This window comes from Ips typographus, linkage group LG5 (genome assembly GCF_016097725.1).
Source record: "Ips typographus isolate SLU linkage group LG5, UJ_Ityp_2.0, whole genome shotgun sequence".
In the NCBI taxonomy this organism is placed as follows: Eukaryota; Metazoa; Arthropoda; class Insecta; order Coleoptera; family Curculionidae; genus Ips; species Ips typographus.
Window position 1 is genome coordinate 8,911,480 of NC_138426.1, and position 17,458 is coordinate 8,928,937.

A 17,458-nucleotide genomic window follows, 5' to 3' on the forward strand; every position below is an offset into this window, starting at 1 on the left:
AACAAATGTTAATTGTCAAGAAAATTGTCAACTGTCAGAAATACGCCAGACCCCAGCACTAGGGTGTTGGTGGTTGGAGGACAACTGTGTCTGTGTGGTTAAAATTTAAATTACGTATTTGCCGGATATTTTCTCTTTTTAGTAATATGGAATAAGTTAAAGTTATTTAATTTGCTGGGCAATCATCTATATGTAATAAACTTTTTACAAAAATAAAGTTTCTTCATGTGACTACGGTGTATTTTTATAATAGTACTGTCACGTGATGTGAACAAAATGCTACTTTAAATGTTTTTAGGGTTTTCCCTCGGGATTAGTGATTGAACTTTGGTATCAAATATTGAAAAACACATTTATATTAACTACTTAACATTTATTTGGCAAGCTCTCTTGATAGATTAACATAATTTCTAAAAAATATTACTGTTAACGTTAAAATATTTAACATCGAAGGCAGATCAGTTAAATATTTCAACTTTCACTTACAACTTACAACAAAAAGTCCAGCGACTATATACAATTGCCTAGGTTGTTCCATAAAAATATACAGTTTCTTTCTGACTTAATTATTATTGTTTCTGCTTGCAAGGGTTTTTATTATTATTATATATCTTATTTTATAGTTTCATTGAGCTAAATTTTACATTACATGCTAATCTACTGAGAATATTTACTACAGAGCACTATATTTACACTCAAATCATTGTCTGTATTTGATTTTACACGTATAACCAATGTTTGGCCTTAAATCTTCTTACCAACTTATGACGCCTAATATCTTCGTGTTCTTCTATAGGCGATATGGATAGGGCTACTCGCTATTAAAATTGATTTTGGTTACACTCTGCAACTTATTAGAAAAGACAGTAAAATACTTCTCTGAAAGATCCTGGAGTTTTGCAGAGCTGCACAATGGCCCCTAAAGGAATCATCATAATGGAGGACAAAGCCAGTGACCAGCCTACCCATTCAGCCCAATTGGGGTAAAAGTAGTCGTTGTAAACCAGCGGTTCAGGGTTTAGAAGACCGAACATGACCACACACTGGAAAAGCACAGTACTCCAGTGCTGCTGAAAGGAGTATTATAGTATTGGAAAGGTCTTACCACAATAAAACTAGGGCTAATAAATTTCCAACAGACTCTCCAGTAAATTCCAGGCTTCTTTCCTAGCATAGCTTCCACGTCCTGAGTCAGTCTGTCCAATCCTAGAATATTGTCTGGTCATTAAAACTTATCCAGTTTGATACTTATTTTTACCATAGAACCAGGAAACTGCAATTGCTTCAAACAGTGCAGAGCACAGCAGGGAAATACCGGCTGAATATGTGTCAAATAGATGAAACATGTAGATACCACCCTACGAAACAATATTTTGTTTGGTGAAACGAGATGATGAATGAACTTACAGGTGTAACGTTGATTAGAGCAACGGAGAATGATGTCAGTATCACTATTAGGGTGAAAATTTCTCTGGCGTACTTCTTTTCTTTGAAGAATATGCTGAATTCGTCCATTAGGCCTGTTATAACACACTCTAGCCCGCCCATCTACAGGAAAGAGACTGAGTCAATACTGTAGTATTTAAATAAGAATCTTAGAGATTATCAGAGAGCTTCAGCTATCTAAGACACAGTAGAACAACTTACAGCAGAATCCACTCCAAGCATTATCAGCATAAAAAAGAATAGGACCGACCATATATGAGATCCAGGTAAAGTGGCTACAGCCTCAGGATATACTTGAAACACCAATCCAGGACCTGCAAATTACTCAATGATCCAGTGTTGTATGGAATAAGTTTTGGTGCTTTAAAGGAAATTCTTAAACACTGTAGGTTGATAGTCTAAATCTCAGCCTGTTTGGTATTAATAAGAATAACAGTTTTGGTGGTTGATCTATTCAATTGATGACAGTTTGGTGGTGTTTTTTGGATCTAATAACTCCTTGGAATACTTAATTCCTGAAGAAGTGGCATATAACTTACCTTCAGTAGCCACATATTTAATATCAACTCCTTGCTTATGCGACATGTAACCCAAATAAGTAAAAATAACAAATCCAGAGAAGAAGCTGGTGAAACAGTTAACAAACGTCGTTATTATGCAGTCCCTGAAACACAGATGATTGTGATATGTTCCAGCAACTATCCTTACCCAACCTGTAGCAGTTGTTGTGAAAAGTGTTGTAACTCGCGTAAGATAAATGAACCCCAAATCCTGCTCCTACAGAGTAGAAGATTTGCACGGCTGCATCAACCCACACTCGTGTTTCCTTTAGTTTGGAGAGTTCCGGCTTCAAATAGTAGGATATCCCTCCTACAGCCCCTGGGAGCATAAGACCTCGCACTAACAATATTGACAGCACCACGTAAGGCATTGTGGCAGTCACCCACACAACTTTTCCTAATTTTAATTGTGCAAATGTTACTTCAATTTCCATTCCAGTTGATAACATACTTACCAGATGATTTAACACCTTTAAACAAAGACATGTACAAAAGACAATATATCATGATTAAACACACTACTAGCTGCCATTTTGGGTAACCCATTTCATGTAAACCATCGCTCCATTGCATTTCCAGCACAGCTCGGCTAGAAAACATCCTTAAACTAATTTGACTCAACCAAAACATCAACTTACTGGAAAAACTCAAAAGCTGGAGTATGTTCAGTATTCCTCGACGTGTTACCACCTCCCATTGTGGCCATTACAGTGCGATTAGTTTGATTCAAAGTTTTCATCTCCCAACACTCTTCTGTGTTCCATGTGTTGTTGCAATGGATCCATGGTAGTTCTTCGGATATACTCGATCCCAAATAATACAAAGCCCAAGCTGAAAATTTGAAGTTTATGGCCAAAATAGGTTGAAATGGCAACTTTTATACCCAAAATGACATTGTAGTAGAATGAGACGTAGAAAGCTATCAAAACAGCACAAAAGCCCACTCCTTTAAAAAGGGGACATATTCTCCATATACTAATTGGTCCTTGCCTATTGAATTGTCCTAAGATTAGTTCCATATAAAATAGTGGCACGGCTCCGAACACTAGCATTAGGGTGTAGGGTATTAAAAATGCTCCTGAAATGTTTCAAAAATGAAAAAGACTTTTCTAACCAAGACTGTATTTAAAATAACGGTTTGTGACTGTAAAAGCTAACAAAAAGTTGATAAAAACGCTTAATTAAAGGCTTTGACGCATTTAAATACGTACTTAGTACTTCTTTCAGTGCAATAAAAAGATCCTCGTAAAAGTTTTTCAGTCGGAAGCCATTCATCCATTTATAATAACAAAAGAGCCGTCATAAACCTATTAATTATGCTCTTTTAGGCTGAGCTGGCGATAAAAGCGGAAATCCAACGTTTTGGATTCTTACCGTCTGCCATATTTTTACTACACTGAAATTGTTCTGTGGGACTTACCTCCTCCATTCCGGTAACACAAATAAGGAAACCTCCATATATTGGCCAAATCCACAGCAAATCCAATAATGGACAGCAAAAAGTCAGTGTTGGAGCCCCAGGTCTCTCGGTTGTCATCCGCTGCAAAAGAGTCTGGATCTGCTTCTCCTGCCTGGCTGGATGTGGGGGACAAAACGAATGATTCGTGCTCATCTTCTTCGAGTTGCACGTGCAAATCTTCTACAATTATCACAATCGCAAAACTAGGAATTTAGTAAAAAAGTTACAGTAACTCACTTTTTCTTAATGTACATGTGATGATTAGGTTTGATGATGCGTTGGACAGTCGTGATCTGCCTTTGCCTGCGAGAAGAATATTTAGAAACATTACATGTATACAATTTTATTGTGTTCAAATGAAAATCAATTCGCTTGGCGTTATTAACAAAATGGTTTTCTGATAAGAAAAATACAGGCAATTATTGGAAATCGATTTGGTCGTAAATTTACTCATATTCAAGGAGTTTGGGACTGTTTGAAAGTCATGTTAAATAAGCAATGAGACATTGATTTATGTGCTATATTTTTGATTTGTTAACACTCTGAGTTTAACTAAAATTAAATTTATGTAACAAGAAGAGAGTCATTGTTTATGGTTTATTAAGAAAAGTGGCAAATGGAAATTAATGATCATTGAAAGTTTATCTAGCAAATAACTGTCATTAATCAGAATAGTTCAAACATTCAACCAACTTTCTCTGAGACTTTTATTTTACTTGGTCAGAATTTGATTGGGAAGTTAAGAACTATTGACCAAATTGATCATATAATTCTAAGGAACAAACCAAAATACAAAATTGTTGGAACCTCTAAAATGGCCAGAGGCCTCTGCAAGTGTCCTAATAACCTTTAGAAAAATAATAATGGTCAGAAGGTTCCAAATACTGTCGAAAACCTCCTAAAAACAATCAGAGGACTTTAGAAGCGCTCTAAAATCTTAAAAAATTTGTTACCGAGAGTCGAAAGTGTCAAATTTATTGAGCCACCCTGTAAATGTCTGAGAAATAGTATATTGTCAGAAATAAAAAGAATACATGTGAAAGACACTAGACAGTTTTGAAGAAAAGTCCAAATTTAAGGAAACACCCTAAATCTGCCAAAATAACACATACAGACAGTTTCCGCCATTAAATTGTGTCCAATTTGTTCCACCCTGTACAGCTTAGCAAATTTATAATCTGTTTTGTTTAAAGTTCAAACATATTACCATTTTTATTAGCACTTATATTATGTAATAAAAGTGTTAAAATATTATTTTTGGATAATTTCCGGCCAGCATTTCGATATATTGTGGTTAGTCTCTCTCATACATGAATTTTGGTGAGTATAGCTTTTTAGAAAAATATTCAGCGGATGTTATGTGCACGTAGCATATAGACAACCCAAAATACAGACGTTAGCATTTCTGATCCTTGAAATACGCGCCATTTCCATGAAAAGACCTTCATCGTGGAATATCGAAAGCGATCGGAAATTCTCCACGGGTGCCGCTATTGGAAATACCTTCGTGGAGCGAATTTATTCATTTACATGTAATTGCTGTCGGTTCTCGTCCTTTTCGATGCACACAATAAAAAGACGAGCATCAAGGACGCCAAGGGCCCATTTTTCGCTTCTGAAGGGATTAATTTGGAATAAGGGCGCGTATTACAGGTATTAGTTGCAATCAAAGCCAAACCAAGCAAAATACAACTCCAAAAAAAGTTTCACCATATTCTGACATCATCAGGATGGTTATTATATTTTACAGACAATAATAAGCCTTACGCTTGCGTTATTGTTTCAAAGCTCTTCAGAGCATTCGAATAAACCCTTTTAATTACTGGCAAGCTTCTTTAGTAAAGCTCCTTCAAACTTTAAAAGCTCATTTAAAAAGTTTTGATACGCAAACTGGCATTGAGATGCTCCGGGCCACTTTTGTTTAACTGTTTCTAACCTTTAATGTCCATGCACCATCATAATCTAAGCCTTTACGATCTTATTTATGTTGCCCTAGTACGAAAAACGATGTTGACAGTTTGAACAGAGTGCAAAACAAAAACCTGTTTACAGCAAGTCCAAAAGAAATTTCCAGTAAATTATGCATATTTTAAGTTAATGAGTTATTTTGTTTTGCGACAGGAAACTGGTTAAAAAATGTACCTAACCGAATTAAGTTGATGTGAAATTGAATTTTACGGGTACGTTTTACGTTGACAAAAGACAAAAACAAAACCAACCAAGAAAATTGCAGAGAAAGAGAGAATCTTTAGAGAAGCTATCAAAATGTTGTTGAAGATAGTAATGAATGCAGTAATAACTAGCAAAAACCTATTAGTTTTAATAATATTTAGAATATTTTTCTCCATGGTCTTTTCCAGACCTTTTCATAGTTTTAAACCATCCGCACCAGCAGTTGTTAGGTCCCCAAGACATCCTAACGTCATTTCTGTTAATTTCAGTTATGTGCCTAAATTAATAGCTAAAAGCAATTTCTCATTTGTATGTTTCAGTTATTTGAGATTTTTGCATCTAATTTTAACAATTTCTTAAAGAATGGAAACTACCTTTTTTGATCAAATTGGATTTAACAAAAAAACTTAATGGCGAAAACCTGTTATCTTTTGGCAAATGATGATATAGGGCCTTTCAGATGTGTTTTCTGTTATTCCTCACTATACTATGCCTACAGGAACTTTTTGTTTTGGACACCGTTTTTGAGATACGAACAAAAAATCAATTGTTTTTAAATAGGTCGTTCTGTATATTTTTGCAAGAAATTTTTAGCCCTTGAAATCCTCTTTTTAGTGGATTTCAACCCCTTCTAACTCGGTTATTTTGATAGTTACAGGGTGGCTTAATATACTTGATTGTAATCCTTGAAATCTTTTTCTTTCTTTAACTTTTTATGTAGAGTTTATAGGAAAAATGTCAAATAACCGAGTTATTTAAGTATAAATACAGAATAAACAAAATGTGATACTTTCTATTACTTTAACACCACGTTTCTCGGTTATTTTGACAGTTACAAGGTGGTTCAACAGATCAGTTTGAATTATACAGTGTTTTTAGTGAAAATGTCAAATAACTGACTTACATAAGTATAAATACAGAGTGAATTGAATTTGACACTATCCACTTTAACATCCGGTAAATTGGTCATTTTAACAGTTACAGGGTGGTTCAATATACCAGTTTGTAAATCCCTTTTTGATTATCCTAATGTCCATAGAAAAATGTCAAACATCTGACTTATTTAATAACAAATACAAAGGGGCTCAAATTTTACAATTTCAACTTTATATCACCCTGTAACTCGGTGGCTTTGACAGTTACACGGTGGTCCAATATACCAGCTTGTAGTGGCTATAGTAAAAACTTGAAAACGACAAATAACTAAGTTATATTAAATCACAAATTCAGAACAAATTCAATTCGAAATTCACACAAATTTCGTGAACTAGATTTGACACTTTTCACTTTTCCACCCTGTTACAAGGTTATTTTGACACTTAAAAAGTGACAATACATACATTTTTAGGCCTTGAAGTCTTCTTTTGACCACCATATCAGTGTCTATAGTAAAAATGTAATGTCTTTTAATAACAAATACTGAGACACTTTTGACTTTATCACCCTGTAACTCGGTTATTTTGAGAACTATAGGGTGGCTCGATATAACTTGATTGTAGCCTTAAAAATATTTCTTTTTTGCTTTCTTCTAATCTGGATTATTTGTGTATAATTTGTAATTTCCCGAAAAGTTTTTTATTTTTACTAATGTTTATTAATATTTGTATAGTAAAACTTTTTCTAACATTTTTTCGACAAAAATCCATTTTAAATGTGTATTAAACTCGTATATTTTCGTATACTTACATATTTTATATTACACACATTTTTTTGTAATGAAACTATTTCGTAAAGTGATCATATGACCATCTGTCATACTGTGTCACGTGCGCTCTGCCGGAATGACATTTCAGTCATAATTTTGTAAAAAAATGTAACACTATAAAAAGTGCCCAAAATGTGTGTTGTCAGCATCTTTTCAAAAATGTAGTAATATACAGAGTGTTCCATTTGAAAAATGTTTTTGTCAAATTATCTCTATTAAATGAGGTAGTTTCTAATTTGTCCCACCCTGTATATGATTGATAATATTTAGCAAGTATATTCTTACAAGTTTGTAATGTTTCTACCATTATAGTTAGAACCATTTAGCACAATTTGGAAAACTACTAATTTTTGTTATTGTTATGGCTGTTTAAGGTAATATTTGGTTCCTCTGATGATAGTAAATAACTTGTGCTGATACAGGATGTCTTAAAGTTAAAATAATTCTTCTTGAATTTTTAAAGTGTTATTTTGGAACACTTTTAATATTTGAGATTTTAACACAACTGAGTGAGACACAACTCTAGACATATAAAGTATGTCACACAAACTGTAATAATCTAAGTAAGTCAGGAAATTCTGGTGTCCAAGAATAATGTTTTTTTAAGAAAAACACTTCTTAGAACCGTTAATTTGAAAATTGCTTTTCTAGCAAAAGAACTGATGATGGCACAGCTAGGGTCACTGTACCAGTAATTGACCATCTAACCAACATTTTCAATTTACCAGCAAATTCAATTTCTGGTATTCAATCAATATTCTTAAACAAAAATATGGGTAAACTAACATGATTTGATTGATAGTCACAAAAGGATTCCCAACAATGTGAAGAAGAGTTTGGGCGCTATTTTCAAAATACAGTCTGTAGAACTGGAGGAAAAATAGTCCCTAAATTATAGAACAATTTGTTTTTTTTGCAACTTAAAATGTTGCTGGTCAATTACTAGTATTTGAATCAACTTTGTCCTGTAACAACTGAAATTTTTTGAAGAATTTCCCTTGTAACCACTTGTTTTATAGACTATTAATGGGGAAATTGCCTCTGGCTGCACCCTACCATTAAACGAAATCGACTTGTAATTGTTTATAGCTCTCGGGTGTCACTCCGTTAACGTCGTTATATTTAATAGCTATATTAGCCAAGCAATCCTGGGCTCAATGACGTCGCAGTATCTCATTTCAAATTTTCCTATAATTTTTCTCTTCTCTGGAATGTTTAAAAAAATGTTTATAATATTCACACCTAAACTAGGATGCACCCTCGAACCGATCAGGAATCGATAATCTCTCCTTTATTAAAAGTCCTCCAAGTTGTTTATGGAATTCCAATTTAAGCCGAGTGTCTCGTAATGAACATTGCTTGCCCAATTTTAAGTGTGAGGTTTATTAATTGGAACGTTACGACACAAGGGTCGTAATTAATTCTCACTGCACGACAAGCGCACCTTACTGGCTACTTCATTTTTACTCCGTTTAATTACAAATTAACTTATTTAGGACCACCTGGTTGTTTTTCTTTTTTTTTACCATAACGGTTTCTTCTCTGTTCCACTAGAACAATTATAGGTGGTCGAGGCGGCATTCCTTTTCGTTCCCGATTCCACATTACCGCATTCCACATCTCCAATATCCGACTGAAGTTATTCCCTTTCACCGATGATTCGCGAACGGTTCGCCCATTTACCAAACAACACACAATATAATATAACGAAGGGGGATTTTTACGTTTATCGTCTGATTACCTGTTTAATTGAAAATTGACAAAAAGTAAAATAAAAATTTACTAGAATGCTCAAAGTGTCTCAATTAAAAAAACCAACAAACTTAAATCTGGAGAACTCGGTGGCCATTGAATATGTTTTGTTGTACTAACTTAACTTCCTGATATGTTTGGTTCGCCCATGGAGGGATTTTACCCATGAGTGCAACTCTTGAATAAGTAATCGAATTACTTATTTTACAGTACTATACAAGGTGTCCCAATTATTTTTACTTGACGATTTTAAGCTGTTCCAAAAAATCAATTACACTTGCAAAAACACATGTAAATGTTTGCTTACCGACGTTTAACTAGTAAATAAGTTTATGTACAGGGTACTTTTATATCAAAACACACACAAAATAAACCTCAACAATATGTTTTTCTGTTTTTTTTGGTACTACATATTATACGGTTCTCAATAGCATTTAGAGGTTTACGGAACTTAGGCAGTTTAAAACAGTTCTGAAAAAGTTTAAGACAGTTGTAGAGGGCTCTGGAACTTTTTAGAAGTTTCCAGTAGCATTTAGAGGTTTTCAGCTCATTCAAAACGATCCTAAAAGCTTGTGACAATTTAAAACAAGTCTGGGAAGGTTTAAGGCACTCATAGAAGATTCTGACACTTTTTATAAGGCTCTCAATAGCATTTAGAGGTTTATAGAACTTTGAAAATAATCCTAGAGGCCTCTAGGAATTTAAAACAGTTTTAGGAGACAGTTGTAGAGGGCTCTGAAACTTTAGGGAAAGTTTTCAGTGGCACTTAGAGGTTTATGGAACTTTCAAAATAGTCCTACATTCTTCTGGCAATTTAAAACAGTTTTGGGAGAGTTTAAGACAGTTGTAGAGGGCTCTAAAACTTTAGGGAAAATTCTCAGTGGCACTTAAAGGTTTATGGAACTTTCAAAAAGGTCCTAGAGGCTTCTGGCGATTTAAAACAATATTGGGAAAGTTTCAGACAGTTGTAGAGGACTCTGGAATTTTTGAGAAAATTCTCAGTGGCATTTAGAGGTTTCTGGAACTTTCAAAATGGTCCTAGATTCTTCTACCAATTTAAAACAATTTTGTAAAAGTTTAAGACAGTTGTAGAGGGTTTTGGAACTTTTGAGAAAGTTTCCAGTGGCATTTAGGTTTATGGAATTTTTAAAATGATCCTACATTCTTCTGGCAATTTAAAACAGCTTTGGAAATGATGTTTAAGACAGTTGTAGAGGGCTCTGGAACTTTTGGAAAACTTCTCTGTGGCATTTAGAGGTTTAGAAGACTTTCAAAATAGTTCTAGAAGCTTCTGGCAATTTAAAACAGTTTTGGGAGAGTTTAAGACAGTTGTAGAGGGCTCTAAAACTTTAGGGAAAATTCTCAGTGGCACTTAGAGGTTTATGGAACTTTCAAAAAGGTCCTAGAGGCTTCTGGCAATTTATAACAATATTGGGAAAGTTTCAGACAGTTATAGAGCGCTCTGGAATTTTTGAGAAAATTCTCAGTGGCATTTAGAGGTTTCTGGAACTTTCAAAGTGGTCCTAGATTCTTCTGGAAATTTAAAAAACAGTTTTGGAAAAGTTATCAGTGACATTTAGAGGTTTAGAAGACTTTAAAAATAATTCTAGAAGCTTCTGGTAATTTAAAACAGTTTTGGGAGAGTTTAAGACAGTTGTAGAGGGCTCTGAAACTTTAGGGAAAGTTCTCAGTGGCACTTAGAGATTTATGGAACATTCAAGATGGTCCTAAATTCTTCTAGCAATTTGAAACAGTTTTGGTAAAGTTTAACACATTTGTAGAAGGCTCTGGCACATTCAAAACGGTTCTAAAATCTTCTGACAAGTAAAAACAAATCTGGGAATACAAATCTCACATACTTGTAGAAGCTTCTGGCACTTTTTATAATGTTCTCAATAGCACTTAGAGGTTTATGGAACTTTCCAAATGGTCCTAGAGGCCTCTGACAAGACCAAATGAAACTAGTTTAAAGCAAAAATAAATCAAAATCAAAACATCTTATTTCTTCCAACTTTTAACCAAGATCCAACAATTCCTTTTTTGTCCCAAATTACTACCTAAACTTGATATTTTCCTCTTACAACACTTTAAGCTTAAACAGCAATTTTAAGCAAATTTTTAGGCTTTGAGTACTAATACTGAGTTAAGTAAACTCACCTGACACCAAAGGAGTACTATTTGAAGACTCATAACCATCATCCAACGTCGAAGTGGGGGTGGAATGAATGGTGGTAGTTTTCTTCAAATCCTCGTCACTTTTATCGACTCGAATAGTGTCGTCGCTACCGAAATCCTCACTGGAAACGCCGTTTTGACCTGTCGAAAACGCAATTTTTAAAATCATCTAACGCACGTTTTCCGACCACTCTAAAACTTGGTGAAACACTTCAGTAACGGATACGTGATAAAAATGGAATCCGTTTTAATGTACGCGTTTGTAATTAAGCGAAACGCGCATTTCGACGGACTTGTCTCGCTAAACTGTGGTGATTGTCGGGAAATTGCAGAAACCGACGGTTAAATGCAAATTTAACTGACTTTTCCCGTTATGCGTTGATAAACTCGGACCCGCATATTGGATTCATGATGTTTCTCGTTTAAAAAATTAAAAAAATTCAAATTGTTGGGAAAAGTTTAATATAGCAAAAAAAAAGTAGTACATTCTACACAATAAACCAACAAAAAATCATATTTTTTGTATTTCGCTGTATTTATTTTGTAGTAAGCATCGATTTTCATCGAACACATTTTGCTCTAAAAATTGTTCTAAATTTTACTCAAAACGTATAACAGAGCGACGAAGGCAAAGAGTTTTATAACTGTAAGGATATCATACATGTTCAGCATTGCCAGAATGGGAGATTTTTTTTTGGGAAAAATCAAGGGAAACCACCCTATTTGGAACAGTTTAGTTAATCAGGAAGCGTCATTTACACCATAAATGTGGAAATGGGCTTCCGTCAAAACGTAGATCTCTAAAAGTGACGATTTTAATTACCTGTGGTGTCAAAGGCAAAATGGACTTTATAGTTCCATGGGAGTATTTTTGCCAGTTGTGATGAAATAAACAACATAAAAACTGTCTTACAGTCTAATGACAACAATCATTCAAGTCAGAATTAACGTTATTTTCTGAAATCCATGTTTAGTCTCACGTTATATGAAGAAACCGGAAAGAGAACATTTTGACTTGATATTGTAAGTAAAAATTAAATAAAACCACTACAAATAATCTGAAAAAATCACTTACTCTTAAAATTCACATCAGAAAAACTGTTCGACTTGGACTTCTTGTACTTGGCCGCGCAGCTTCTCAAAATGTCCGCGGATCCTTTGCGCACCTTTTTCTCTTCGTCCGGTTTCATGTTGTTTTGGACGGTGGAGATTTTCGCGGACGTCTTTTGTTCCACTACTGTCCTGTCCTTTTTGAACGGCTTCAAAGCTATGTTGTCGTACACATGCGACATCGTAATCAACCGGACGTTTGTTTGACTACATTAGTGATTAAAAAGTCCAATTCGACCGGACGGCGGTACTCTCTAATTTTCTTGTGGGTTAATTAAAGGTGGTAACAAGACTATTGATCAAATTAATTGGATTGTTTTGGCTGTATTACTATTTAAAACGGTTTTATGTTATTAACTTTTACTAACTCTTAATTAAATAAATAATAAAATTCTCTCTCTATTAAAAATAAATATTCTTGGATTATTTACTTTCTATTATTTACAGGGTTTATTAGTGTAAAATATCTTTCTGAATTGTATGTTTAACATTACGTCATGAAACCAGAAAAATATGAGGCTTTTTGCCAAGCCAAATATTCAAATATTCAGAGGAAGCAATTAATTAATTAATATCTAGAGCGATGGAGGTGCCGAGTTTTAAAACTAAATTTAAAATAATATTTTTTTAATTGTAAAATAACTAATTAGTAATGATTGACAAGACTGTACACATAAGAAAAAAGCCGTTGTATGAAATTTCTTAGTATACTAAATTAAAAAATACTGATGGACCAAATTCCTTCCTTGTTTCTTTATTCCCTACTTTCCTATTCTTATTCCTTTTTCATCTTCATTTTTATAGTATTTTCTGTCTCTAAAACTGTTTGTCTTTGATACATTTGTTTGGAATAATTTTATGCATTTGAAATGCTGTAAAACTGATTTCTTTCTAATACAGAAACTCATATGCTCCATGTTTTTTCAACACCCTGTAGCTGGGAAATAAAACGTTTGCTGACAAGGATCGTATGATTTTTCGGTCTTAAAAGTTACTTTGTTATTCTTTTTAATTTAAAAATTGTTTTGTTTTTGAGTTCCTATTCCAAGTATAAAAGCCATAACCTTCAAATAATTTTTTTCAATTACTAGCATACACCCTGTATAGACACACCTATTTATTACAAAGTAACAGGAGGAGCATTTGCTCGGCTAATTTGATGAGGTGTGGCATTAAACGGAATTATCTTATTTTGTGAGAAACCTCAACCAATTAGGTAATATACAGGGTGGCCGACTATTTCAAGAAATGCAGTTTCTTAAACTCTCTGGTATTTTAATGAGCACCAAATTTATTATACATACGTGGCCATTTTTACTGAAAAAAAAGTCACGTGATTATAAAAATATCAGTTTATGCTGAAAAATGATTATGAGATCATTCAAATGATAGTTTGACATTTAAATTAATTTTAAAATTAAATTTGATGATTGACAATAGTCACGTGACCGTTTTCATGTTAGATAAGTCATGTGACTTAAAAAAAACATCAGTTTAAACTTAAAAACGGTCACATGACCCTTCAAATAATATTGTGACATTTGCTGACGGTGATAACCGTTTTTGACGTTAAAAAAGTGTAACGTGACATTTAAAAAAATAAATTTGATGATTGAAAATGTGCCAAGTGAGCATTTTCACTGTGAAAAGAGTCACGTGACATTGAAAATATTAGTTTAAACTGGAAAACGCTCACGTGACTCTTTAAAGATGACATTTAAAACGGTCACACTTTTTTAAACTAACTCTATTTTGAATGAGCGTAGCTCCGTTATTTAAGGAAGTATAAAAAAAGTGTAAATAAGGAAACTTGTAGAAAATTTCATCCTCTACAAGATTGTAATAAGATGTTTTTGCCCTTAAGGGCCTTCGTAAGGAGTTACAAAGCAAAAAATGACAGGGTGTACCAAACAAAAATGTGAAATTTCTCGTTTTTCTCCTTGTACTATTTCAATATTTCTCATATGACTAAAAACTGAAAAAAAAACTTACTTTTTCTGAAATTTCCTAACAAAAAGGGGCGAGGCCCTTAAAACAACCTAAACTTTTACCCAAACTTTAGAATAGGGTGTATCAAACGTTAGAAACATTATTTGTGTGTAACCAAATTACTTTATAAAGAAAAATCAATTTTCTGTCAGGAATAAACGACCGTTTGATTAAGGCCCAAACTTTAGCGCTCTCCAAAGACTTTTAGCGTAAAAAAGGTGTACGCATACACACCCTTAGGGCGATGGGTTTTGTTTTTTTCTTTTTGGAGAATCAAGTTTCGTTTTAATATAATGTCGTCGACGTGGAATATTGAAGTTTTATTAATAAGATTTGTTGTTGTTTTTTCTTTTTAAGAAAAACTCTACAATTAACTTTATAATGAAACTTTGGTTTGGTCAGAGCAATCACCTGATATGACATTTCTTGATTCTATGCATGCATTTTTTAATACATTTTTTGATTAGATAGCAAAACAATAAAACCCAATGTAATAGTTACCAGCCAGAAAACAATCCAACAAACTTTGTCCGACAAAATTTGTATGAAAATGACGCGGAACTTTTTCCCGAAACCGTTTTTCCGGGAAAACGTTTAAATGAATGTTGATCGGTTTCCAATTGATAATGTTGAAATGATGATCGGATGTGTGTCGTTTTGGTTGAGGTGTCGACGTCGCACTAAATGCGTCGCGACGCTCTCCGTGATGATGAGGACCTGAAGCGCTGTACAAGAGATCGCGCGCTTCTGTCATAATCCAATTTGATTAAGGAAAAATTTGTGCAGGTAGATTTAATCGGGTCGTCCATGCGTTCATTTTTAAGACGACAAATTCGAGATTGATTAAAATTTTATTCATACCGATTCGGAGCTTTCCATCAAGTGGTAATTTCAGTTGAATTGAAGATTTTTGCAAAACTGTATTATGCAGAATAGTTAAGAATTTTCTTAATTACTTGTAGTGTTGCTTATGTGCTTCTAGAAATTGTTTTACTTAAAAAAAATTAAACAGTTGTACTAACATAATTAAAAAAATATTGTTTTAAAAATATCAGTATTTGTAGGTTTTAAAGGAGTAATTTGGTCTTAATTAGGTGTTTGAAAACGTATTTATGGGCAAGATAGCTGGTTTTTCTAATATAATTCACCTATGAACAAAGGCAGTAAATCCTGAAGTTTAAAGGCTTATAGCGGCCAAACAAAAAAAAATTTGTAATATTTTTTTAGGTTATTGGATAGGAAATTTAATGAGGATTCCAAAAATGTGCTTAAAACAATTATTTTCTCACTTCAAATGGGTTTTACAGGGGATTTCATCCCTTTCGTCCTTTCAAACTGTGTTTTTGGCAAATTAAAACTTTGACCGCTTTTCTACCTGACTGTACCCAATATTGTAGTGTTTTTTCAGGTTATCAGATAGGAAATTTAATGAGGATTCCAGAAATGTACTTAAGACAGTAATTTTCTTACTACAAGTGGGTTTGACGAGCCCTTTTGTCTCTAACTGTCACACTGTGCTCAAAATTAGGGTTTAGAAAAGTTTTCTTGCAGTATTCGATACAAAACGTGTTTCTGAGACTTATACTATTTTTACTTTTTTTGAAACTGGCCTCTCTAGCTCGTCATGTTACCGAGATATTGAATTTCAAAAAGTAGTAAAAAACGACCCCTAATACCCCCACATTCTTTTTGTACTTATTTCACCTAATTTAAGGTCTTTTGGTATAAATATGCCCTTTGCTTTGCATTGGAACCCTTCTGGAGCAAAAAAATTGCCAAAATTGCACTTTTTGCAAAAATGGCATTTTTTCAATTTTTGAATGATTGTAACTTTTTTATTTGAACTATAATAGATTTCACTAAAACGCCATTAGAAAAAGGATAAAAAATACTACAAATTAAGCCAAAACTGGCCTCTCTAGCTCTTCATGTTACCGAGATATTGAATTTCAAAAAGTAGTAAAAAAAAGACTCCTAATAGCCTCCCATTCTTTCAATTTTTTTGAAAAATGAAAAATTTTAAAGTGCTCTTTTTGTAGTTAGTTTACCTAATTTAAGGTCTTTTTGTATAAATATGCCCTTTGCTGTGCATTGGAACCCTTCTGGAGCAAAATAAAAAATTGCCAAAATTGCACTTTTTGCAAAAATGGCATTTTTTCAATTTTTGATTGATTGTAACTTTTTTATTTGAACTATAATAGATTTCACTAAAACGCCATTAGAAAAAGGATAAAAAATACTACAAATTAAGCCAAAACTGGCCTCTCTAGCTCTTCATGTTACCGAGATATTGAATTTCAAAAAGTAGTAAAAAAAAGACTCCTAATAGCCTCCCATTCTTTCAATTTTTTTGAAAAATGAAAAATTTTAAAGTGCTCTTTTTGTAGTTAGTTTACCTAATTTAAGGTCTTTTTGTATAAATATGCCCTTTGCTGTGCATTGGAACCCTTCTGGAGCAAAATAAAAAATTGCCAAAATTGCACTTTTTGCAAAAATGGCATTTTTTCAATTTTTGAATGATTGTAACTTTTTTATTTGAACTATAATAGATTTCACTAAAACGCCATTAGAAAAAGGATAAAAAATACTACAAATTAAGCCAAAACTGGCCTCTCTAGCTCTTCATGTTACCGAGATATTGAATTTCAAAAAGTAGTAAAAAAAAGACTCCTAATAGCCTCCCATTCTTTCAATTTTTTTGAAAAATGAAAAATTTTAAAGTGCTCTTTTTGTAGTTAGTTTACCTAATTTAAGGTCTTTTTGTATAAATATGCCCTTTGCTGTGCATTGGAACCCTTCTGGAGCAAAATAAAAAATTGCCAAAATTGCACTTTTTGCAAAAATGGCATTTTTTCAATTTTTGATTGATTGTAACTTTTTTATTTGAACTATAATAGAATTCACTAAAACGCCATTAGAAAAAGGGTAAAAAATACTACAAAATGAGCCAAAACTGGCCTCCCTAGCTCTTCATGTTATGAATTTCAAAACGTATTAAGAAACTACCCTTTATTCTTTAAATTTTTTATTATGGCTTTTGTAGTCTACTACCTGAAAATTGAAGAAATTTCTTGTATTGAAGGTGAATGA

At 33.3% G+C, this 17,458-nt stretch overlaps 1 protein-coding gene across 1 annotated transcript; it reads right to left on the minus strand.

Annotated features, from left to right (window-relative positions):
• Positions 1–345: 345 nt before the first annotated feature.
• LOC145728878 (sodium-dependent noradrenaline transporter-like) lies at positions 346–12,744 on the minus strand. Its single transcript, XM_081979384.1, has 15 exons — positions 12,345–12,744; positions 11,252–11,410; positions 3,703–3,768; positions 3,427–3,645; positions 2,890–3,084; positions 2,645–2,837; positions 2,462–2,595; positions 2,160–2,403; positions 1,986–2,110; positions 1,648–1,760; positions 1,408–1,548; positions 1,259–1,358; positions 1,106–1,206; positions 876–1,043; positions 346–818 (listed from the first exon to the last, which is right to left on the minus strand). The coding sequence occupies exons 1-15, from the start codon at positions 12,559–12,561 to the stop codon at positions 720–722; spliced, it is 2,274 nt and encodes a 757-aa protein (XP_081835510.1). The 5' UTR covers positions 12,562–12,744; the 3' UTR covers positions 346–719.
• Positions 12,745–17,458: the final 4,714 nt, after the last annotated feature.

Excerpts from the sequence above, each read along its gene's own strand:
- LOC145728878 (XM_081979384.1), bottom strand. The coding sequence starts at position 12,561 with ATGTCGCATGTGTACGACAACATAGCTTTGAAGCCGTTCAAAAAGGAC. Across the intron at positions 3,769-11,251 it reads TAGTACTCCTTTGGTGTCAG|GCAAAGGCAGATCACGACTG; the intron begins GTGAGTTTACTT and ends TTCTTCTCGCAG. Across the intron at positions 2,404-2,461 it reads TAAAGGTGTTAAATCATCTG|GAAAAGTTGTGTGGGTGACT; the intron begins GTAAGTATGTTA and ends AATTAAAATTAG.